Below are 24,684 nucleotides of genomic sequence, written 5' to 3'. Positions count from 1 at the left end.
AAGCCACCCACACAGAGAAAGAGAGAAACCACACACTGTATTAGATTGTCTCAGTATTTCTAAGTGACTTGTAAAGGACTTTCTAATGTACTAGCATTTAATAATGCTGCTTATTTCACCTCAAAAGGTTATTTGTCAAGGAGTAATGTTATTTATTTTTATTCTTCTGTAGATTTCCAAACTTTAACAAATATGAAATAACAAATACCTAAAAAGGTAAAGTAATAAGTACTTTGGAAAGCAAATATACAAGTATTACATTAAATAATACTTCACACTTACCTTTAAAGAGCTTCAGAAACATGAGTCAATGGCTCTGCACAACACTTTCATTAGGCAGGTAAGTCATTATCAACTGATTTAGAAACTGACACAGCAGGGTTAAGTAACTTAACCAACATCTCCAAGAGAATTATAGTGTAAACGTGCATTAGAGCTTAATACTTCCTGGCTTTAATTGCTGTGTTTAGACCCCTAGAACACACTTGGTTGAATGGGGCTGTATGTAGTCACTCTCTGTGAACAACGTGTGCGGCTCATCCCCACTTACTATTTGCTATTTAGAGCTGCCTACACTGAGGTTTTTAGGAAACTTTCACACCATCTGTAACACTGCTGCAGGTTCGTTTGCACTCGCCATTGTGGGCACACCAATGCAGATTACCCACAGCTGTTTTTACCCCCATGGGATCTAGTCCTACTTTGTGCTGGGTTACAGGGCATAGTGGTTAAAAAGAGAAAACAGAGGCAGCTGGTCCACATTAGGGGTCATTCCATGGAGCTATACCATTGTTAGAGCAATGTTAGGAAACTTTCCCAAAAACCACAGCCTTCTAGTAGAGCCAGTTAGTGCTGGTGTCAGAGAAATAAGGCCCTGATCTCATAAAGAGTGTTTGAACTAATAGATGAAGTACTGCTAACATAGGTCTTATTATTTTTAATACTATATTTGCAATGGAGCTAAATTTTCAAGAGGCCTTCCTAATTTTTCCTTGTGTGCTATTGTTTGGTCACCCACACCTCAACAACGTGTGTGCAAAATGCTACTCCTGGTGTAGGTGGTGTAATCTGACTTAATAGCATTCTAAATCTATTTTCACTGATGTGACTCCACAAAGTAAAAGGCATATCAGGCACTGAACCAACATGAAGGACTATCCCTGTTCTTCACCAATTTGATGACTCATGCTCCCTCTGCCTATTGTGCTCAATAAACATCATTAAGAGAATGTATCATTTCCCTTTAACAATAAGAAAAGAAAAACACAATGAGTACTTACTCGCTGGCAAAGAGAAGGATGCAAACATAAGATGATAAATACAAAATGGTCATTCAAGGACTGCAGCTGCTATATCTTATCAAAGAAGTTACTTTTAACTACTTTTTTGTCTGTATGTTGGTGAACCAGATATCTACTGGAGTCAAAGAAGTTAGGCTTTGATAGGAAAATCTCTTCTTCCTATGGAAATAAGAACCTGGTGTTCTATTGGTCAGACATGTACCTGATGTTCTAGCATTTGTTTTCATAAACACGTTGAAGCTGCTTCAGAAGGAACAGATATAACACAGTGGTTTGAGCATTAGTTTGCTAAACCTAGGGTTGTGAGTTCAATCCTTGAGGGGACCATTTAAGGAAGTGAGGTAAAAATCTGTCTGGGGATTGGTCCTGCTTTGAGCAGGGGGTTGGACTAGATGATCTCCTGAGGTCCCTTCTAACTCTATGATTTTTCTATAACTGTAAGACCAGCTTGCACATGGAGGAGACCTACTGCCTATAGGTCTCCTTGGTCCTGCTGGAAATGCTCAGCAGGGAATCTGCAAAAGGCTTCTGGTGAAAAATGACCTGTGATTTGGGGTATTTCAATCATTTGGTCCCCAATTTAAAAGACCTTAAAGGGCTTGATTTTCAGAAGGTCGGAGCTGAGCACTCTCCAAAATCAAGTCCCTTTATGGTGGCTCAAGTCCGTCATCTAAAAATTGAGGCACACAAAATCACTAGTCACTTTTGGATATCTTAGCCAGGGCCTGTTGCTGTGGGGGCATAGGACACCAGACCACATAGAAGCACAAGGTATCCACAGGTCCTGAGGCAGGTTGGACCCCCTGCTTCTTTAAAGCCAACTCACTGATTTTGCACTATATTGTCAAAGAAGTGAGAGAGAAAAAGCCAACCCTTTAAAAGAGATATGTAAGTACTGTGGTTGTTTATTGCATGTCTAAAAATGGGTGTACTATTACACAGTGATGACAAAGCTGCAAATTTTCATGAAATGCAGCATGGGTTGTTTGTTTGTTTGTTTGTTTTTTCTGCAGCATTCATATCACTTCAAGGATCTTTTTTTCATCCTGCTGCAAACCTTTTGCAAATTGAAAGCCAGACCTTATTTCACTGACATCTGCTGCTGTCTGACTAACAGTATTGATTGAAGACAAAAGACACACACACTAGATATATCCAGTTCTATGAGTACTACTGATTTGTTTTTCCATTAAACATAGTTGATTCCTGTACTCTTTTAGCCTACTCTCTATCAAAGGATGGGCTAATGTTATTTAAAGGCTTCCTCTTTATTACATATTACTCACATAACAATCTCTGTTTTAGTTTATGACGCATTTAGGAAACATTGCATCAGACAACACTGCTAACATTAGTAGGACAGATTCTGGTAGTTCCTGGTGCAAGGGCACAATGGTGTAACATGGATTGCACAAGAGGTTGGCTCTGCTGCATAGGGTTTGGCAAAAATCCTTTGGTAAATCCAGTTCCTTCTTCCTGCTAGAGCAGTGTTTCCCAAACTTGGGATGCTGTTTGTGTAGGGAAAGCCCCTGGCGGGCCGGGCCGGTTTGTTTACCTGCCGTGTCTGCAGGTCCGGCCAATTGCAGCTCCAGGCCAATAGGAGCTGCTGGAAATGGCGGCCAGTACGTCCCTCAGCCCGCGCCGCTTCCAGCAGCTCCCATTGGCCTGGAGCAGCGAACCGTGGCCAATGGGAGCCGCAATCGGCCGGACCTGCAGATAAACAAACTGACCCGGCCCTCCAGTGCCTTTCCCTACACAAGCGGTGTCGCAAGCTTGGGAAACACTGTGCTAGAGCTATGCAGAGCTAGCTCTCTGACAGGAAGCAGGATGGGATCAGGTGATAGTTGTGAAGTGCCATAGTCTGCATACACGCACCCCACTTCATTGACTGGTATTCAGAATGAGTAGCACACTATACTCTCCATAAGGTGGTGGGGCTACTGCTCTGGTCTGCATATCCAGGCATCCCAATAACTCCTCCTGGGGACCCTACAACACTGCCCTCCAGTATGCAGACAGAATCTTGCCTAGCATATGCAGTAAAGTAGAATTGCATTGACTAAACACAAATATTATGTCTTGGATGGCACACTGTTTCTTAGGAAGGAACAATTGCTTTATGATTAAGGTAGTGGACGGTGACTCAGGTTCAAGTCTCTTTTCTGCCTCAGACATTCTCGTGTTACCTTGGGCAAGTAACTTAATAACTCTGCCTCAGTTTCCCTTCTGTACCATGGGAATAACACTTCCTCTGTCTACCTTGTCTACTTAGATTTTAGGCTTCTCGGGGCAGACACTGTGTATCATGATGTGTATGTACCATGCCTCACACAATGGGGCCTTTAGATACAAAATAAAATAATTATTATGAATAATAACGTTATTTAAAAGCCAGTTGGAATGTTGAAAATATTTTAAGAGCACCATCACCATTTGATCCACTTACCAACCACCTCATGTTCTCATATACAAAGATTTCCTGGTCATGTGATTGTCTCCCCTCCAACCCCACCCCAACAATCACCAAGGAAACTTCTTTTTTTTTTTTCTCAGTTTTTCTTTTACATGTGTTTTCACATTAGGACTAGAGGTGCTCTAGCATGTGTTCAGGATCACTAGCGTTAAGCCAACAGGACTTCTTCTAAGGTCAGGGAATCCAGGCTAGCAGATCCTGAGGAAGGATGTGGGGCTGTGGTTGTTCAGGTGCATTGATTTATTTTCATATCAGTTCTGTACCTTCTTCCTCCTGAGTGAACTGAGTAAAAAAAATTCCTTTGAAAGACAACCATTGATGGCTGCAATGACATTGTGTGTTCAAAGTCTTGACAATGCACCTACCATTTAAAACACACACACCTTTGGGTTTTCATTCTCTCTTAGCCCTGTCCTGTGTCATGATTTCAATGTGTATCTGGAATAAACCTGACACTACATCATAGGGATTTGTATTACCAAGATCTCATAGCACAGGTGAACATTGCAAAGATTAAACTTTCAACAAGATATCTGTTCTCTAAAAGAAAATGATGCTTTCCTTATTTGTGGTTGTTATTTACAAAGGATAGAGAATGAAAGGAAAAGGCATTTGGATTTCAGAGCTGTAAAAGCTAATTCACACAAGAAAATTATCAGATGGTGCCTTTCAGATCTAACAGCTCATAAGTTCTAAAGTGTGCTAAACTCAACCACTGCCATTTAAGTCCAAGTCCTTTATGGACAAGTCTGCAAGAGCACCTGAACAACTCAAATTTAGCCATTACCCAAACTGTCTATCAAAGAATTCTTTAATACACATGAAAATGACATATTTGGAGACCTCCATTTTCTCAGAAGAACTGCAATCCCTCCCTTTTTCTTCAGTGATTGCTGCTTCACCCCTTTCTCTCTCATAAAAACATAGTTCTGTTGAGGCCTTTTCTTTGTATCTGAAGTTGGCGTTAGTAGAAATAGGTAATTGTGGTGTGCATGTGCAACTTCTAAATGGTTTTCTGTATATGTGTGTCCCCTGAACTGGTTAGGGCTCTGGTCACTGAAGGGCACTGTCCCTTCCTTATGGCCTGATAAGAACTGGACTTACACATCTGAGCAAGTATAGGACCAAATCCTCAACTGGTATAAATCATCCTACATCAGTTTATACCAGCTAAGGATGTGCCCCACAGGATTTATCAAGATATGTAAATAGCATAGGTTATATTCAAACTTTGATTATACCACCTTCTGCTGGTGTAACGCAGGAATGTGGTGGATTTTCCACACCCAAGTGACCCAGTTTTGCTAAATACCCAGAACCCCTTCTCCGCAAATTGGTGTTGGCTAGAAAAGGGGCATCGCCAGGGCACCTAGGAGATGTGCTAATTCAGTGCAGTATATCACTGTGCATCTCCTATGAGGTCCCAGATATAAATTAAAGCTGCTCTGGTAGAACCCAGCAGGAGGGCAGTGGATGGCAGGTTGCTGTCTTCTCCAGGTGATGCAGCTGTCATTGATGCATGGGGGCGATTTGCCTCATTCTTGCAACAGGGAGGATAAATCAGGCCCGATGGTGGGGTCAGACAGACCTGCACACAGACACACATACAGAGCATTTACTTCTTGAATTAAACAGCTGGAGCAGAATACCAGCATTTTTTTCCTAACAAAGGCTGAGCACTGGCCCTGCTGATTGAAATAACAGAGGAAAATGTTTCCATTTGTTTCACACAAAAAACAAAATCTAAAAAAGAAAAACTATTAATTCAAGGTTGGATTCAGACCCACTCTACAGTACTCCATCAGCACCTTTATATCAATGCCCTGCTCCCCAGCTTACACCCACACGGCAGCATGCCAAGTGTTCTATCCATTTGCTTGTCTACCGTGAGAACAATTGGGGTTCACCAATTGCTGGGAATACGAACAACATTAATCATTAATAGGGATGAATAATAGATTTAATGTGTATGGCCTTGGACCCAGTTTTGGAACAGTGAAGAAGCGGTTAGAGGGGAATAAGCTGTCATGTGAAATGAGGCAGTGAAACTGCTGCAAGAGTCTGTACTAAAATTGCTTAGGTACAGACTCATAATGGACATGTTTGCTGTGTTGGACCCAGACTTGTGACCAGGTGTGTACACACACACACACTATATGAATATGTGGTCACAAATGGCGAGGTCAGCAAGCGTCTAAAGAAAGGGTCACATCTGGCTCCAGAAGCTGTAGAATGCTGATGATTGGTGACACACTTAGAAGTGCTGACCTGTCCTGCTAATCTAGGAGATTATGTGTTTTTCTGGAAAATGACCATATCTAGATTCCTATTGGCCTGTATCAAATGTCTCTAAACTGGGCCCAATGTCAGTTTGTCAAGGGACTATGAAGGAGATGCCATCGGGGAAAGTAACAGAGAAGCAAACACCAAAATATAACTTGCAAGACCAAAACACAAGGGCATTGCTTCCTGAATTTCAAAGCCAAATCATCATCAAGCCAAAGCATCTGAGAGAGTGAGAAGCATAGGAGTATGGGATATGGAAGGATTAATGGCCAAGCTAAAAGGACCTGGGATGCGGTCAGGGGTGAAAGTAACTTAAAGGACTTACTGGTACTCTGGAGCCCTTATGAGAGTCCGGGGCCTGAACTGGAAGAGGCATGGTCTCTACTGGAAGAAGTGGGGCCTTTAAACCCCAGGCGCTTTAAATCAGGATTTAAAAGGCCCGGGGCTGGGGCAGCCCTGGAGGTGATTTAAAGGGGCCTGGGACTCCAACTGCTGCTACTGCAGTGGAACCCTGGGCCCTTTAAATCACCACCAGAGCCCCATGGCTGCTACCCCAGGGCTCCAGCAGCAAGGCGTGGGTGGCGATTTAAAGGGCCCCAGAGGGTAGCAGCAATGGGAGCCTGGGCCCTTTAAATCACCACCCAAGCCACGCTGCTGGAGCCCTGGGGTAGCAGCGGCAGCCGGGGGCTCAGGCGGTGATTTAAAGGGCCTGGGACTCAGGCTGCCGCTACCACCCCACGCCCTTTAAATCATCCCCGGAGCCCTGCTCCCGAAGCCCTGGGGTAGCGGCTGTGGGGCTCCGGCAGCTATTTTAAGGGCCAGCACAGTAGCGGTTGCTGCAGCCCTGGACCCTTTAAATAGCCGCTGGAGCCCCACTGCCACTACTCCAGGGCTCCGGGGATGATTTAAAGGGCCGGGGAGGTAGCTGCGGCAGGAGTCCTGGGCCCTTTAAATCACTGCCCGAGCCCCACCACCGCTTCCCCAGGGCTCCAGCAGCAGGGCTCTGATGGCAGTTTAAAGGGCCTGGGGCTCCAGCTGCTGCTGGGATCCCCAGGCCCTTTACATTGCCACCAGGGGAAGCCGATCCACCAGGGAAAGCTGTTGCCGGTACACCGTTCCGGGGCGTACTTTCACCTCTGGATGCAGTAACACTGAATTACTCATAAGAACATGAGCTCAAAAGAACGTCCATACTAAGTCAGACCGATGGTCCGACTAGCATCCTGTCTTCTGACAGTAGCTGGTGCCAGATGCTTCAAAGGAAATGAACAAAACAGGGAAAATATCGAGTAATCCATCCCCTTTTGTCCAGTCCCAGCTTCTAGTAGTTGTAGGTTTAGGGCGGCATTTCTCAAATGCTGCCACCATGTCCACATGCAGCCACAAGGAGCTTTTCTTGCGGCCATAGCCTACTGGGCAGTGATGTGGGGGACGGGGAAGCAGCCCTTCCCCAGGCCCGCCAGCAGGGGTTGGGCCCTGTCACAACTTTGGAGCCACAAACGCTGGAGGAGCAGGCAATCCAGTGTGAGTTTCCCACCTTCCCCGGGGACAGTGGAGCTCAGGTTTCCAGCTTCTGCCCTGGGGTGATGGGCGGCAGGCTCCGACTGTGGGGCTTTAGGCTCTGGCCACATGGTAGCGAGCATCAGGCTCCAGCCATGGGGCTTTGGGCTCCAGCTCCAGGCTCACCCTTGCCCCCCCACCACCACCACCACCCTTGGCCCCCACTGTGTCCTATGGCCCTGGGCTTTGGCTGTGTAGTGGCAGGCTCCAGTCCCCAGCCACAGGGCTTGGGATTTCAGGCTCCGGCCCAGGGCTCGCCACCCACCCACCCCCATTGCCCCTGGCCCTTGTTGCCTCCCTATCCACCTCCCCATCCAGGGCTTAATTTGTCCCCCAGTTTACCGGGACTGAGTAAATCTATTGTGAAAAGTGATATTTGTATGTTTGTTAAAAACGCTTTTCATTGCCTCCCCGCTAACTAGCAAGTCGACTTCTGTGAAAAGAGATATTAACAAACATACAGATATCACTTATCACAGCAGCAGACTCACTAGTTAGCAAGTCTAAGAAAGAAAGAGCAACCAAAAAATGAAAGAAGCAAAAACAAAAGAAAGACAAGAATGTGCAAAGCACCTTATTTGTGTTTCTATTCTGTTTTGGTCCAGTAAAGAATAGACACAACTGTACTTTATTTTTGAGTTTGCAAAAAACCCCACAATCCTACCATAAATGTGCAGGACTCACTCTGCGGCACCTCCTGCTGGTCATCTCAGGTAATTAGCTCTTCAACCGAGGAGCGCCCCCTGTCAGCCAGTGATCCGCTACCACTGCTGGCCCCCATGTCCCTTCCAGGACCCCAGTGCCCCTTTAACTGGGTGCTGCCCCTGGCAGTACCCCCACAGTTCTGGGTCTCCCCCTCCCAGTCTCCATCTAGCCCCTGTTCACTGGGGCAAACTGCAGTATAAGCCACTCATCACAGGCAAAGGGGTTTGGGCCTGCTGCCTCTGGCTACCCGTGGGCTGCCCCCTGCAACCAGTACCTAATAGGCCTTACCAGGCCTGCAGCCTGGGGCTTTCCTAGACCGGAGCTCCCTTGGTCTTTCCCCAGCCCCATTCAGATACCTGATTAACCTCCCTGCAGCCCGGCCCTTCTCTCTCTGAACACAGACTGTCTGCTTGCGCACCTGGCTTAAGCCTTTATAGGGCCAGCTGAGCCCTGACTGGGGCATGGCCCCAGCTGAGCCTGCTTCCTCCCAACCAGCCCAGGCGTCTTGCCCTTCCACAGCCCTCTCCTGGGCTGTTTTAAACCCCTCCAGGCAGGAGCGGGTAATCACCCCACTACACTTACATAAAGAAATTACAATGATTTGAACATGTATATGTGCTACTTCTTTCGGAAAAACAAATTTAATTATCATATATACCTGTTCATAAGCCGAATTTTTTTTAGTAAAAAAGGGAAGCACCAGAGAAGGGGGTTGGCCTATGAATGGATATAGAGAGGGAAAGGTGGGACACAGCCCCTCCCCACAACAGAGGGAGCAAGGAGAGGCAGCACAGCCAGCAGAGACAGAAGGGAAGAGGCAGGGCCAGAGTCTCTCCACTTCTGGCCACGCTGCTCTCCCCCCAGCCTCCGAAACAGCTGCAGCCATGCTGCTCGGCACTGCCCCCCAGAGCAGGCTGTGGCCGCGCTGCCTGGCCCGCCAGAGCACGCTGCGGCCGTGCCGCCCGGCCCAGCCCGCTGGAATATGCTGCGGCCTCACTGCCCAGTCTGGCCCACCGGAGCAGGCTGCGGTCGCGCTGCCCAGCCTGCCGGAGCAGCTCCAGCCAGGTCAGAGACATCCTCCCCTAGCTGTCCCCAGATAAGGTGCGAATGGATGGGATGGGTCATGTGGGATTTGGTCACAGGGATTATTCCTCGACCCCCAGCTTCTCCCTCCAAAAAACATTTCCCCACCAGTTGCTGTCCCGGCCCATCAGGGTAAGCAGCTGGCTCTTTGTTTACTTAGGTTTACCTCTGTGCCTGCGGACACTCGAGGTAAACAAACCATCTCAGCCCACCAGCGGCTTATCCTGATGGCCTGGGAGCCAAAGTTTGCTGACCCCTGAATTATAGGGTCGCCTTATGAATGGGCTGATTGGTTTACCCGCCGCGTCCACAGGTTCGGCCGATCGTGGCTCCCACTGGCTGCGGTTCGCCGCTCCAGGCCAATTGGGGCGGCAGGAAGCGGCGGCCAGCACATCCCTCGACTCACACCACTTCCCACCACTCCCATTGGCCTGGGACTGCATTCATGAGAGTGCTCCCACCAATTTTTAGATTTCTGGATTTTCAGGGTTTAGGCACCTAGCTCCTTTAAGGCACCTATGAAAATCCCAGCTTCACTTACTATGCATTTGGTCTGACAGCCAATCCAGTTGTTTCAGATAGTCATATGAGATACAGTAAAATAGTTCTGCACTGATATTTTAGCTAATTAATACACTGAGTTCCCAAACACCTGATCAGCTGGAGGTTGAGAAAGGGTCACTTTAAATGTCTTGTTTATTGTTTTGTTATCTGTTTTTCTATTATTTTGAAAAAAAATAAGGAAAACACTTTTTTGTAAAGAAAAAGGATCGTGTGACTTATATTTTCCTACAACACCCACAAAGCAAAATATTCCTCTGCCTGAATGACTGATTTTTGGATTAAAGAAACAATAAACAAAAGAAAATGTAACTATAAAATCTCATGAGGGAAAGAAAGTCAGAACACAGTGACTGGAACATTCTGCTTCAGAACTGAAAGACAAAAATGTCAGGTGCCTCACAACCACCAGCACTGAGACTCATCTGTATTTAAAAGTGCAGCATAGAGAACAGAGAATGATCACATCTTACTTCAGTTACTTAGATAGGTACATCACAATGACCTGGTCTGTAAGAGACCACTAGCACTGGACAAGTCTGAAACTACACCATCTCTCGGGCAAAAAGGCCCTGGATTTAAGTTACTTAAATGGATTCCACATTTGAGGCTTGATTTTAAAGATACTGCTGAGAACTTGCCACCTATACAGAAGTCAGTAGGGGCTGAGATATACAAAGTATAGATAGCTAGATAGATCCTTTCAGGATCATACCGTTACTGCAGCATTTCTGGCACATCTCAGCTGGGAAAAATAAAAAAGCTGTATTTCACAGCTGTGATATCATCCTCACAAGCTATATTTCACCAAGAGCTGCTATAAAACCTCTCCCATGACATCACAACTGTGAAATATAACTGGCTTCAAGTGCAGAAAACTCCCCCTCAGGAATAATTGTTTCCTGGCAATTGACAGAGGACTGTTCCTTTAAATGGCTGGTGCGAGCCCTGTCCATGTTGTTCTGCTCTTGCCAGCACTTCTGAGGAAGGGTTATGTACAGGAGCATGGAGATAATGCCCCTCTGCAGGATTTGTCCACAGGGGTAATGAAAGAATGATGGGGATGCCTGAGAAAATGATGATTTCCACTATCCTGTGCCCCAGCGGCACATCCAGACTGCACTAATGGCTAAATAATAGGTTTACTCATATGCTGTGCTCCATACCTCAGACCCTTCCTCCCCAATAAGGGGACCCATGTGCACACAGACAGAACTAACTTATCATCAGTCATTTCACATCTGCACTCGGAGCAAATATCATGACAAGCTTGCTGTCAAATGGCAGCTTGCCAGAGCTGAAAACAGCCACGGTACTAATTAACTCACCTGTAGAATTTGCAATCACACTCTAAAGCTTGCTGCCAGGAAGACTCCTGACCAGAAAATGAGAACTGCAAATGCCATGGGAGATGGAATATTCTATTTCATACCACACTGGAGAACAGACCCATTTGAATGGACCAAACTCAGAGGTCGTGCATGAGTAGGAGTGTACATTGCTACAGTGGTGAGTAGGGGGAGTCTTAGGGCAGGGTTTCTCAAACAGGGGATGCTGCTTGTTTAGGGAAAGCCCCTGGTGGGCCGGGTCGGTGTGTTTACCTGCCCCCTCCGCAGATCCGGCCGATCACAGCTCCCCCTGGCCGCGGATCGCTGCTCCGGGCCAATGGGAGTTGCTGGAAGTGGCGGCCAGTAAGTCCCTCAGCCCGTGCCGCTTTCAGCAGCTCCCATTGGCCCGGAGCAGCAATCCGCGGCCAGTGGGAGCCTCGATCGGCCGGTCCTGTGGACAGGACAAGTAAACACACCAGCCCGGCCCGCCAGGGGCTTTCCCTACAGAAGCGGCGACCCCTGTTTGAGAAACCCTGTCTTAGGGTATATCTATGCTGCAGTCAATGGGGTGATTATAGCTCAGGTAGGCATACAAACACCAGCTTTAATCTAGCTAGTGCACCTAAAAACAGGAGTGACACTGTGGTGGCCAAGGCTTAAGCACAGGATATATAGGCCCACCCAGAATACTGGGAACATACTTGCATTCTTAGTATGCACTGAAGCCTGTGCTGCCATGTCTTCCCTGCTATTTTTAGCCATTCTAGGTAGATTAAAGCTACCTGAGCTGCAATCACACCTTCAGCTGCAGCATAAATATATCTATAGTGAGTCTAGAGGGCATTTAAGGTGGTGTAACATACACATTGTGCGGACTGGAAGAAGGTATAAGTTATACCAGTTTCAGTCTCTGTCTGTCTGCCTAGCTTCCGTTCTCGGCATTTATATTAGTATTGCCTTACACATTCCAGAACTTGAGACACATAATTATTTCTCTTTCTCACCGTCTAGTCCTCCAATCAGTGGGGCATCTTTCTTTGCATTTGGAGAGAGGGTGCATATGTTCAGCGGGTATATTTTCTGATTGCTACATCTGTGATTGATGGGGCAAATTCAGCCCCAGCCTAAGTGGACACAACTCCCATGGACAGCAGGGCTGAAGTGTTCCTGTTTGTCTAATGAATGTTAATAAGAGTTCAGTGCAAAACTCCCCTATGCATCAAGAGGGGACTAGACACTGTGTCTCAGTATCAAACATTCCCTTTTCATTCCTCCTGTTAAAAATGTCTTAGCACAACACAGACTTTTAACTATTTATTGTATGTTACTTGCAGACTAGTAAAAGGGCATTATTTTAAACAGGCTTGCTCCACTATCAGGTATTCCTCTAAAATAGCTAAATGGTATTTTTTCATATATAGGAAAGGATTTAATCAAAAAGAAATGTAAGAGATTTGGGGTTATTTTGTGAAGTTTATAGAATAGTGACAGATTGAAAACAGTGGCTAACACCATCCAACTCAGTCGCTGCATCTGAAGGACCAAATTCTGCCTTACTTACATCTTTGGAAGAAAAGAGACTTCAGTTCAGGGCAGAATCTGATCCTTAATAGATGCCATTACCTGAATAGAGCTTTGTGAAATGTTTACAACAAAAACCAAAAACCTTATTCTCTCCTTGTTTTAGATTTTGAGATAATATTGAACCATCATCATAAAAATCTTCCTTTGCAAACATTTTGAGAGATGATACGCTGAATTTTAAGCAAACTCAGAATGATTTGTGGTTTTGTATTGAGATTAAGCAAAATAAATTGTTGCAGTTTCTTTGAAAAACCAGGTGAAACTCAGCCATTTCATAAATGTTTTATTCTGGATTTGTTTGAACTCGAACTAGGCAAACTAGTCACTCCAAAAAACATTTTGTAGGAAATGTCTTTCTCATTTGTGTTCAGTATTCCTACATGTTCCCTGTTCATTACTCATGTCACACAATATCATTTCTGCTCCCAGATTGGATGTCTGAAACTTTTTAAAAAATAAAAGAGGAAAATTGCGAATAACACACTTGTGCAACACATTTTCGGGAAACACCTATTTATTCATGCTGAAATTCATGAATTTTTTAGGGTTTATGATAATTTTCACAATTCCTCAGTGGATGGCCAACTAAGGAATAACAAAGATAATATCAAATAATGACTGTCAAGACCCCACAAATCATAGTGAACCAACTCCATGCTTTTATTCATAGATAGATATAGGTATTTAACTATTTAACTAGCTCTAGTTTGGACCTAAGACTCAAAATGAAACTTAGGCGATAAAATACCAGGTAAATCAAAATATTCAGCAAATGCCCTGAAAAGCAAAATCACTGAGTTTCACACATGTCTAGTACTCAAGAAAGATTGACAACTGTGCCAACTTATCCAATTATTTCACTAACCCTTTCACCTAGACTGGCGCCCTGGGGTGAAATCTGGCACAACTGAAGTTAATGGCAAAACTCCCATTGACTTTAATATGACCGGGATTTCACCTCTGATATAGTAATTCTGTCCTAATCAGGTTCTTTGACTACATCCATCACCACGGTTTCTGTACCCCTTCCAGTAGTGTATTTTGTGATGTAACCAGTACCTCTCACATGCTGTGTGATCTGACCGAGACCACCAAAATCAGCTGAATCCTGAAATCCAGACATGAAAGAGACAGTGAAGTAACCCATGTCAGTTCATCAAAACAATAACCCAAACTAGTAGTTTTAAGTAATGGAAGAAAGAGAGAAAATAAGTAGCAGAGCTGCTTCCTCCTACTCAGCTCAGATATTACATTCAGTTTATTTGAAGGACCACTTGCAGCATTTTAGAACTGAAAGCAGCTTAGAGCTTTTCAGCAATTACAATTACTGATCTACCTTTTTGGCTTATTTGCTCTAGCTCTGAATGTTAAGTACCTCTGCAAATGCTTGATACGTTGTCATTTTTTCTTCCAGAGATCCTTTGAGACTGCAAAGAACATTAAAAAAGGAAGAAGGAATGAACCTGGATTCAGTGCAGTAAAGTAGATTGCTTTGAGGCCAAGAAAGAAATCACTGCGTAGACCCGTTTGTGCTGTCATGATGATAACTTACCATTGCTTCTGGCTGCTGTTCTGGGTTGGTCAGCCTCACCAAAGTTTTTCATCTCCGTTATCCAAAAGGACTAGGGGCTTTCCAGAAAAGGAAAAGGTTTTGGAACTGTCTGGAAATAACAGGAAGGAGTTTACTCGTTCCAAAAGGAGCTGGATGTGGAATCAGTTCTTTCTCTTGGAGGAATACACAGGCTCTGATTATCAATATGTTGGAAAGGTAGGAGTCTTTTATGCAAAGTTATGTTCTGATTTTGAAAGCTTTAGGAATCCAGTTGTTGTGAATGGGCAGGAATGATGCACTGTACGTTTCCAGGTGCTGCTTCTCCTCTGATCACTTTGTTATGATGAGCAGTTCAGATGAGACGTGAAGCTGAGCTACCCTAAATACAATACAGAGAAATGAAAATGCTCCGATCTCACAAATGAGGCCCACAGACATTCATATGTGTTTATTCTAGAGCTTTTGATTTATTTATTTTTTTTGTCTTAAAATAAGGAATGCAAAGCGTTTGTATTAGGAAATTCTGGGCCAGATTCTCAGCTGATGTAATCTGCCATCTCGCCATTGACTTTAATGGAGTTATACCAATGTATACCAAATGAGTATCTGGTCCAAGATATTTTAACTATATGTATAATGAATGTATGTGCGGTCTCTGTGAAGTGAGCCAACATCTGTGTCAAGATTATAAACAAAGAGGCTCAAACTAGAGAGCACTATACCCTTGAAGTGCCCTTATTTTGACAAGAGTTCTTTCCACTTGGTCAAAAAGTAACTCTTTCACTGCTCATTCCCCACTTCAGCTTCTCTGCTGCTGCCATTTTCTTACGGTGTTGGAAAGCTCCACTGAAATCTCAATGACTCGCTGAGGCACACACAGTCCGTAGGGCACTACTGGAAGAGCATTTGACACGATGAGCTCGGCACATTAGGAAGCAACAAAACAATTCAAACGCTTTCTGTGATCAAAGTATGGTAATAGTTAGCCCCTTCTTCCTGACTATATCTGCTCCCCGTGTGCTGTAGAGTCACATCTACTCCCTTCACTGAGACTATAGAGAAAACCCAGTTATGGAAGAGCACGATTGATGGTGCCTACAGCAATATAGAATCTATAAAATTGCCAGCTAAGTCCTGAATGCAAAAGCTAATGATAAACAAGGCAGAAAGAACATAGTTTAATTTTCTGATCCAAGGTGGGGCTGTGCCTGATCTAGCTTCCTCTCAGGAATCCCGGACAAGACCATGGGGGCTTGTAGTTTGATCTCCCTCTTCAGAGCTTAGATCATTCCCATCAGAGTAAGTGCCTGCTCCTGATGCTTGTTGATCAGCTGTTCAGCCAGAGGTGGATATGACATCCCACGACCAGCTGAAAGTCATGATTCTAGTAAAGGAAGATCTATTCACCTGCTGCAGTATTGCTCCAACCAGGATAATCAGCATTCATGAAAAGTCCTCCCAACTAGGGTATATAGGAGTGAGCCAAACAGAGTGAGTGGTCGGGGGGAGGAGGAAGGGAGGGAGGGAGAGAGAGAGGGGGAGAGGGAGGGGATAAAGAAGCCAGGATAGAGGAGAGCTAAGAAGAAAGGAGGATGAGGAAGAAGCTTGGGGGGAAGAAGGAATCAAGAGGAGAGAGAATGAGAAGGAAGTTAGAGATGAAGAAAGGGGGGGCAAATGAATGGGACAAAAATTTAGAGTTGGGAAAGAGAAGTTACCCATAGGCAGAACAAAAACTAAAAAGACTAAAGATGAAACAGTGAGAAACAAGAACAAAAGAAAAATCCAAGGGAACATTAATCTTTTTTGTTAATAGAGTCATAAGGTTGTGGAAGAAACCTATCACTATAAATACACACTGTATATATGAATAGAGTAGAGGCAGGTTCTACATACTGCCCTTTGAACGGTAAGTTCTGACATCAAGCCCACACAAATCCCAATAGCCCTCTTCTCCCCTGTGTAGAATTCAGGTAAATGTCATTGACTTCCATCCTGTACGGGGAAAGAATAGGACTGTGGGATGAGTTTGCAGAGTGTCAGTCACAAAAAAGCCTCTTTGGACCCATAAACCAAGCGAGTCTGATGTGGAGTCACTGAGAAAGAATAAATGTGGAGTGCCAGAATGTTATTTTTAGAGTTACTCTTCTGTCTGGAACTGGCGATTTACTATACTTACTGTGGCAAAGCATGGAGATGACACATGATATATAAATGTCATTGATTCCGTGTCCCTGGGCTGTTCAGAAGTGGCCTTTCACACATCCTTTGAGTGCCAGAGCTGCTCACACCCTTGTCGTTGCACAATTAGCCAAGAGGCATGAAAGAGCAGCCATTTGTTTTCAGACACAGTTGTGTGTTTGAGTAAGGGTAAAAGACAGAAATAGCTGAATGGCTACAGACAAGGTAACCAGGCAGTTTTAGTGAACAATTAGATTTGACTGGTGGGGATAGATGAAGATTAACAAACTTACTTTTATTTAGCATGTTTTATCTAAAAGGGTGTGAGCCTTAACTGGTGACTTGCAAAGGTGAAAAAAATAGGATTTTTAAAAAATGTTTTGCTTCTGCTGTATAAAGACAACAATCGCACAGTGTGTGTATAGGGGAGAATTTGGCTCATATTTTATGTTAGAAATTCTATTGTGTCTACTCTGTTTTTCTGGGAAACTACAGATGGCTGGGGAACTGGTTGGACTTTGACATAAGAGACATCAGACACATGAAATCTGATTTAACTGGGAGGGAAAAAATGGTTTTACTCAGATTGTTTGAAAACCTCTTTTTTGTTTAACATCTATTTAACTCAAACACCTGAATACAAAACTAGGAGAAAAGCTGTCTACCTTAAAGATTCCACACCTCTGCCCCTTCATTTATCTGTATACACTACAAGATCATCATTACAGGAGGAGAGTGGTTTTGTGGGCAAAAGGGGGGGGGATCACTTGGGATTGAGGTGGGAGAGGGGAAAGGAATCTTGAAGTAAAAGAGAAAAACAGAGGAAGGAGTCAGAAAGGGGAAAGAATATTGGGAGTGACGCTGGGTAGCTAAAGGCAGGGGTGGTAGGAGAGGGGCAAGATGAAGGGAAACCCAATCACCAATGGTAACACAACAAACATGGGGAAAATATATCCAGCCCCCAAATTTCAGAGTTGATGGAGGCTGTGAAGCCTCCTGCCAGCTACTGTTACTGAGCCCCCTACCCCTGGTAGGTCTATCTGGGTCCAGTGGAGGAGAGGTCAAGGGAAACTGGAAGACCTTGATTTATCTCTAGCTGTTCGCTGGCTGTGGCTGCTTTTGGAAAGGAACACAGATGTGGTCCTTCCAAGAACATGTTAAGACATATGAGAGGTATGGGAGGAAGTATGCACTGCCTCTAACCATGCTCTGCCTATTCCATGAATCAATCAAATACGTGGGATAAAATCCTGCCCTGGGATTTTGCCACTGAATTCAGTGAGTCAGGAATGGATTCCCCCTCATTCTCTGGGTCTGTCAATGCACCATCATTGAGGAGCAGTAAATTCACTTTTAAGATAAAGGTCTAAGTGTGAGAGAGGGGGACAATAGGGCTCGGGGAGCAGGAAGGACATTATAGACTAGTTTGGGTCCAGATTTTCACAAGAGCTCAGCATCCACCATCAGGGGCAGGTTTGGGTGAGTTAAGGTGGGAGCTAAGCACTTTTAAAAACCTGCCCCTGATGGTGGACGCTGAGCTCTTGTGAAAATCTGGCTGTTAGTGTCACAATTTCAGCTGTCTGGTGCTTGTTAGTATTATTATAGGGTGACCAGATGTCCCGATTTTATATGGACAGTCCCGATTTTGGGGTCTTTTTCTTATATAGGCTCCTATTATGCCCCTGCCCCTGTCCCAATTTTTCACACTTGTGGTCTGGTCACCCTATATTATTATGGTTTGTACTGTGGAGCCCTAGGCATATACCAGGACCGCCTTGTGCTAGGCATTGTACAAACATACTGTCCCTGCCCCAAAGAGCTTACAATCTAAATAATTTTGAAAATATGTTCCATATTTAGGTGCCTGAAAGAGCATGGAGCTTTTTTCGAAGTTGGGCCCTAGTTTTGTGTGCTGAGCACTTGACAATGAGCCCTCCTAAGCTTTCATATCACACAGAGTGTAATTTTGCAAGTGCGGAGTACACCCAATTCCCATTGACATCAGTGGGTGTTGCTTGTATGTAGTGGCTGTATGCTCAGCTCCACAGTTCTTATTATCCAGTTACTGCACGTCTGTGTTTCATTCCTGTATATTCAAGAAATGAAGACTTAAAAAAACAAAAGTCTCCGTTAGTCCTAGACATAATCACAGAAGGAACTTTTAGAAAAGTTCTGGGCTGGAATTATTCATTGTGCTGCTGACTAACTTGCAAGCTGTGGCTATTTGCTGGAGTGTGATTGATGGGTAGGGTGACACTTTAACCTGAAGATGTCTTTTCTTCTGGTTCAAGAATTATGACACTTGGCAGGGACTCAGTCCCAAAATAAAATACAAGGAGTATGTGAGCATAAAATACCCAGTGCCACTTTACAACCTAAAGCATAAATCAGCATAAATCTGAGTTAGGTTTAAAAAGGTACCTCCTTAGTGAGACTTAACAGGGTTAGGGGAAATGCTCCTTTAAATTCCAGGGGGAAGTTGGAGTGTGGGTGCAGTCATGGAAATATACATTTTGTTAAGACTGAAATAGAGGATGAGCATGGAGATAACATGGATACTGTGTACAATTTGTACATAGTTTATGCCTTTAACAAGGCAGTGTCATGGGCTGCATGATGTCCACCAGAAATAACATCTGCAGCATATGTCCATTCATTGGCAGGATAAGTAGGTTTGGTAAAGCATACACTTGCAAGTTGCTTTCCAATAAGGGAAGAAGAGGATGCCTCTTCTTTTTGACTGAAGAAATATCTGAACAAATCTTAAACCTTATTTGTCCACCAAGGAATAGCTTCCAGCACTGGTTGGATTTTTGATAACATGGAGGACAATTGTAGAACTGTGTTGTCACATTCTGGCAGTCTGGCACCCAAAAGAACTTCTAGCCTTGCTTTTCATCATCACTATGTCTTATTGATGTTCATCTCAGTCAAGCAGCATGTTTGCCTGTAAGCTATGGGATGTTACTACCCGTACACCCCATCATAAACAATCATCTTCTACTGACAACTCTATTTTTCTAGAAAAATAAAGTCAAAGTCTCTCCTCTACCATGTGGTTTTACAATGTAGAAAGAATCTATTACATTACTTTGGCCAAAACAAGAATCTTTTTGTTTAGGTTAATTTCTACCTCCTTGGCTGTAATAGGAAGGACCTCTAGGAAAGAAGGAGAGATGCTACACTGAGTTTACCTTTGGTTGTGTCTCTTTCAGAGGCAATTGGAATAGCATGTTCCCCTGAAGACTTGTACCTGACCATTATGTTTTGCAATAATCCACAGAAAGCCAGTTAGAATTTCAAAAGCAGGGAATTTCATCTTTACACACGCCAAAGAAATGTGCTGCCCTATTTGTGTGTTTCCAAAAATAGTGGAAGTGTAAGATTTTCCTGGACTTTGTAGCAGCCAGCATAATCTCCTGATTGGAGAAGGATCAGGATCCAGTTCCAAAAGCTCAAGACTTATTTTCTGAACTGGAAGGAGAGGCAAAGTTTTTACAACATCTGATGTATCCAAACTACATTACAAAGAAAAAAAATTGATTACTGTGAGCACACACAAAAGGCTCTCAGAGGTGAAGCACAGAACTCGCAACCCAGGAAGAGAGAGCTGTTCTGGGAGATGGAAAGGCCCCAATGTAACCTGGACAGCACTGGGAGCCTGCCTATGTTATGGTAGCCTCCCTGGGGCTACCTTATGGGCCACAGAGCTGCCAGGAATCTCCATAGTGCTGTGGTTCCACTTACGACACATTCCTCCCACCATCAGCCCCTGCACACCACCTATGCCAGGCCTTGAAAGGGCGCGTGGGGGCGGGATCCTTGGAATGCAGCCTCATGACTGTCTACCCCATCTGCCTCCACTGGGGAAATCCTCCCATGTCTGGATACAGAGATTTTCAGGCCTTTTTATGCCTCTCTAACCTTTTTACCTGGTGAGGATCTCATTCGTAGGGTTTTATGTGCTTTTCAAAACAGCGTACAAATGTTCGTTAATTACAGTAGTATATATGATGCCCTTGTGAAGTAAGTATTACCATCAGCCTTTTTCCAATGGGGAAACTGATTCACAGAGAGGTTAACTGACCTGCCAACAACCATGGTGCAAATGAGCAGCAGAACCAGGATTAGAAATTAGGAGTTCCTAGCTGCTGATGCTTTTATTCAGGCTAGCGTGCCTCTGTTTTGCTTCAAAGGCTGAGCAGGGGTAGAACAAATGCCCTGGACACTTCTGCACTTCCTTTATTCTTCCTCTCCATCATTCATATTTTATGTTCCATTTGACTTTCCCAGCTGCCCTTCATTCCCACATTGAATCGTACACATACACACATATGCACCTTTGAGGTATATTCCTCTTTGAAAGATTTACTCATGTCGATGGAAGCTCTCTGCATTGTTGGCTCCTGTGGAATAGAGAGAACTTTTGAAATAAGGGACAATTGAGAGGTCGGAGGCCCAGGCAGAGAATCTAGAAGCAGTTTGCAAATTTCAGATTGTCCCAGTTGTGCTAAGAAAGTGAAGAATGAGCCAAAGGATGGGGAAGGTGGATATATGGTTCAGAAAATAACAGGGCAGGAAATGAAGATCCTTCACTATATCTGATCCTCCTTGTTATTGATCTATTGTCAATTTGTGTACTGCAGCCATCCTAGATTCTAGGTGCATTACAGCATTGTATAAAACAGTGGTTCCCAAACTTGCCTTCAGAGATGGGCACCAGGCCAACAGCCGCCACTCTCCAGCTGCCCAGCTCTGAAGGCAGCACAGACATAAGGGTGGCAATACCACAACTCCCCCCCCCCCCAAAAAAAACCTTGACTCTCCTGCAACTCCCTTTTTGGGCAGAAGCCCCAGTTTGAGAAATGCTGGTGTCCCATCCTCCTCCTCTCCCCCCTGAAATCTGTATAGTATAGGGTAAAAGCACACAAAGGACCAGATTTCATAGGGGGAGATCAGATTTCATGGTCTGTGATGTGTTTTTCATGGCCATGAATTTGGTAGGGCCTTATGTATGGTGCAGCCCTCCTCTAGAATTCCAGCCACAAAAATGCCTTAAAAGACAGCTAAAAATGCATTCATATTTTCCCTGGTACACAGCATCATACAGTGCATGGAAAAACTGCATGACTGCAAGTGAAATCAAAGTCTTAGATTATTTAGTTTGTAATCTCTTTGGGGAAGGAGCCATCTTTTTGTTCTGTGTTCGAATAGCACAGAGCACACTGGCATCTTGCTCCATGATAGGGCTCCTAGGCACCACCACAATGCAACTAATAAATTAAGAATGATCATAATGTCATAAATGCAGTATACGCAGAGAGCATGGTTACTAACTTGTAAAGAGTCTCTCATTTCAGGCTCAAAGTTCCCTCCATTGCTCAACTGTTATTCCATTGTTAGTGAGGTTTAGGGAAACTTTGTTTTAAAAATGAAGTCCCAGCATTTCCAGCTACATCCTTTACTTTTGTTGTTCCTGTTTTCCTCCTTTGGGGACCTTGGTTCACACAGGGGCAACAGTAGATTGAGAGCTCTGGCCAGTCAGCATAACATTTCAAAACATAAACTTGAAAAATGTGCTGTAATGTGACTAACTGCTGTCAATCTCAATGGACTAATGCAGACTGCAGCTTGCCGACCAGCGACTCCTTTTTGCTTTCATGTGGTGAAACAGAAACCTCAGCATGCACTACATGTGTTTCAGTGTTCAACGGAGCTTGCATTTCTAGGGAGAATCTGAGATGGCAGATGAAGGAAAGTGAAGAATCCCCCTCTGGATAGCGGTGGAAGGAGCCCCAGTCCCCTCATTCCGATTTTTTAATCTCATGGAAAAACAAGAGCAACAAAGATTGTGAAGGAATCAATTGCTAGTTGGGGCTAAGGGGTAAAGATGTAAGTCAGATTTGCAGAGGAGTGGGAACCGTGGTTGTGGGAACCAACACTCACTCTGCTTTGGTTTCACTGTTCATAGAATAAGTGCATTCTTGAGTAACGTCATCCAAAAAATAAACGCAACCCTTCCACACCCAGACTTGCTTTTGTAACACAGGGATCAAAGTTTTTCATGGTGTCTTACTGAGGAGTATGACCCAGAGTACTCTATAGGAGCCTTGCTGGATTGGTTACTGCACATGAGAATGATCTCTACCGATCTGACACTTTTAGAGCCCTCAGCCCTGTAGGATGTGAGCCCCACCATCTCCCTTCACTGAACTGTAGGTGTTGTCATTCACCAGGAGATGTCTGTTGGAAGGAAGAGGCTTTTTACTGCTGACATTAGCCATGCGCTCACTCATGTTCACATAATCTGCCCAGAGTCTCTTTTGGGATGTCCTTCCAGCCTGGCCCATTTTATCTCTTTATGCTGGAGGCCAAAAGGAAGTCAAACAAAGTAACTTGTAATATCCTTTGTGTGTGGCTAAATAGAATGCAGCAGATGTATTAGTAATAAAAGCAGGAGTTGATTTCCCATGAAACAAAATGCAGGACAAATCTCATCTGACAACAAGCCCCCGAGTCCCTGCCGATGGCGCAGCAGGGCTCAGGCTGCCTGCATGCCGTGACCAGTGGCCCCACACCACTCCTGGAAGTGGCTGGGTGCTGGCAGGTCTCTGTGCGCCCCTGTTGGGAGGGGGAGGCCACTCTGCATGCTGCAGCGCACAGAGACCTGCTGCCCCCATTTCCCCAAGGGTGCGCAGAGATGTGCGAGCAGCGCTAAGGCAGCTCCCTGCCCACTTTGTCTCCCTTCTTCCGCACCACGCCACTCCCGGAAGTGGCCGCCATCATGTCCCTGGGGGGGGCGGTATCTCTGCACGTGGCCCCCGCCCTGAGCGCTGACTCTGCAGTTCCTATTGGCCAGATAGTGGTGGAGGGAGCACTAGTCAGTGCCTGAGGGCAGCGGCGTGTGGAGACCCCCACCTAGGAGCTGCTGCCGGAGGGGTGTGTGTGCCGGTCGCTTTGGGAGTCACGCTGCCCAAGGTAAGCGCCACCTCCCTGCCCCCCTTCTGCACCCCAACCTCCTGCCCCAGCCCAGAGCCCACAGCCTGCACCCAAACTTCCTCCCAGAGCCCGCAGCCCTCACGCCCTCCCACACCCTAACCCCCTGCTCCAGCCCAGAGCCTGCACCCAGCACCCAAAATCCCTCCCAGAGCCCAATCCCTGCAGCCCCTCCTGCATCCCCACCCACTGGCCCAATCAAGGCACTTCACTTTATTTTCATTTACTTCCCATTACTTATAATATAGGAGGAAGATGAAGAAAAAAAGAATGAAAAATGGGAGAGGGAGATAATAGAGAATGTTCTTTTCCTTGGCTGGGTCCCATGAGGGGGAGAGGGGTGGAACGGGGAACAAAAATGAGGTTGTGAATAAAAGATTAAGTTCTCCCCTCCTCTTCCAGCAGTATACGGGGGAGGGCAAAATAGCTAGAACCTGTGGCCCATGCCATATTTCCTCCTACCTGGGACCCCTTGGAAGCCACTCCACCAGAGCCCTATAGAGTTGGGCTTCCACAGATCTAAGTGGCCTGAAACAGGAGAGATTGTAGTGGGGAGCAACCATAGCTACTTTCCACAGCATGGTCCCCTGCTGATTTCATATCAGATTTGTCTTCTTGCAGGTGGGAGTCAACAACTCTCAAGAGGCATAATGGTGAGGGTCAAACTCCCTGTCCAGAGGAACTCTGGTAAATACAAGATGGTAATGTCTGCGCTATAGTTTTGTGTTAGCATGAGTTTGTGCCTGGCTGCATTACTCCTGGGTAATGAAACTCCTAGTGAGTTATGCAGGTCATTCCAAACGAGCTCTGATAAGACCTTTTCATTGCCTCATGCCATCATGTATTATTCTCCTTCTGGAAAATATTTTACAGAAGACTAGTTAGTTTCTTAAAAAATTATTTAGGGTGCTTTATGGGTGGTTGGTTTTCTATTGTTCCAACATACAGACTTCAGAGAGAGAGAACAAGTATAGCTCATAAACATTAAGCACCTCCAAAAATGTATTATACAGAATAATATAATGAAGCCCAGTACTGGATACTGCACAACCCAGCAGGGCTAGACACAAATGCTGC

General features: G+C 45.0%; 1 protein-coding gene across 2 annotated transcripts in view; it reads left to right on the top strand.

The window, feature by feature from the left end:
• Positions 1-24,684, top strand: part of CDH6 (cadherin 6) — a 113,752-nt gene that overhangs the window by 39,891 nt on the left and 49,177 nt on the right. The window contains exon 2 of one of the 2 annotated variants that reach the window (XM_045005453.1): positions 14,296-14,649. In XM_045005453.1, coding sequence (XP_044861388.1) covers positions 14,419-14,649 — 231 coding nt within the window. In that variant the 5' untranslated portion in view covers positions 14,296-14,418. Of the gene's footprint in view, positions 1-14,295; positions 14,650-24,200; positions 24,295-24,684 lie in introns of those variants that run through there. The other variant, XM_045005456.1, reaches the window with a different exon arrangement.

The sequence above is a fragment of the Mauremys mutica genome, chromosome 2 (assembly GCF_020497125.1).
Source record: "Mauremys mutica isolate MM-2020 ecotype Southern chromosome 2, ASM2049712v1, whole genome shotgun sequence".
In the NCBI taxonomy this organism is placed as follows: Eukaryota; Metazoa; Chordata; order Testudines; family Geoemydidae; genus Mauremys; species Mauremys mutica.
The sequence above is the reverse complement of the archived record's forward strand: the minus strand, read 5'-3'. Positions and strand labels throughout refer to the sequence as shown.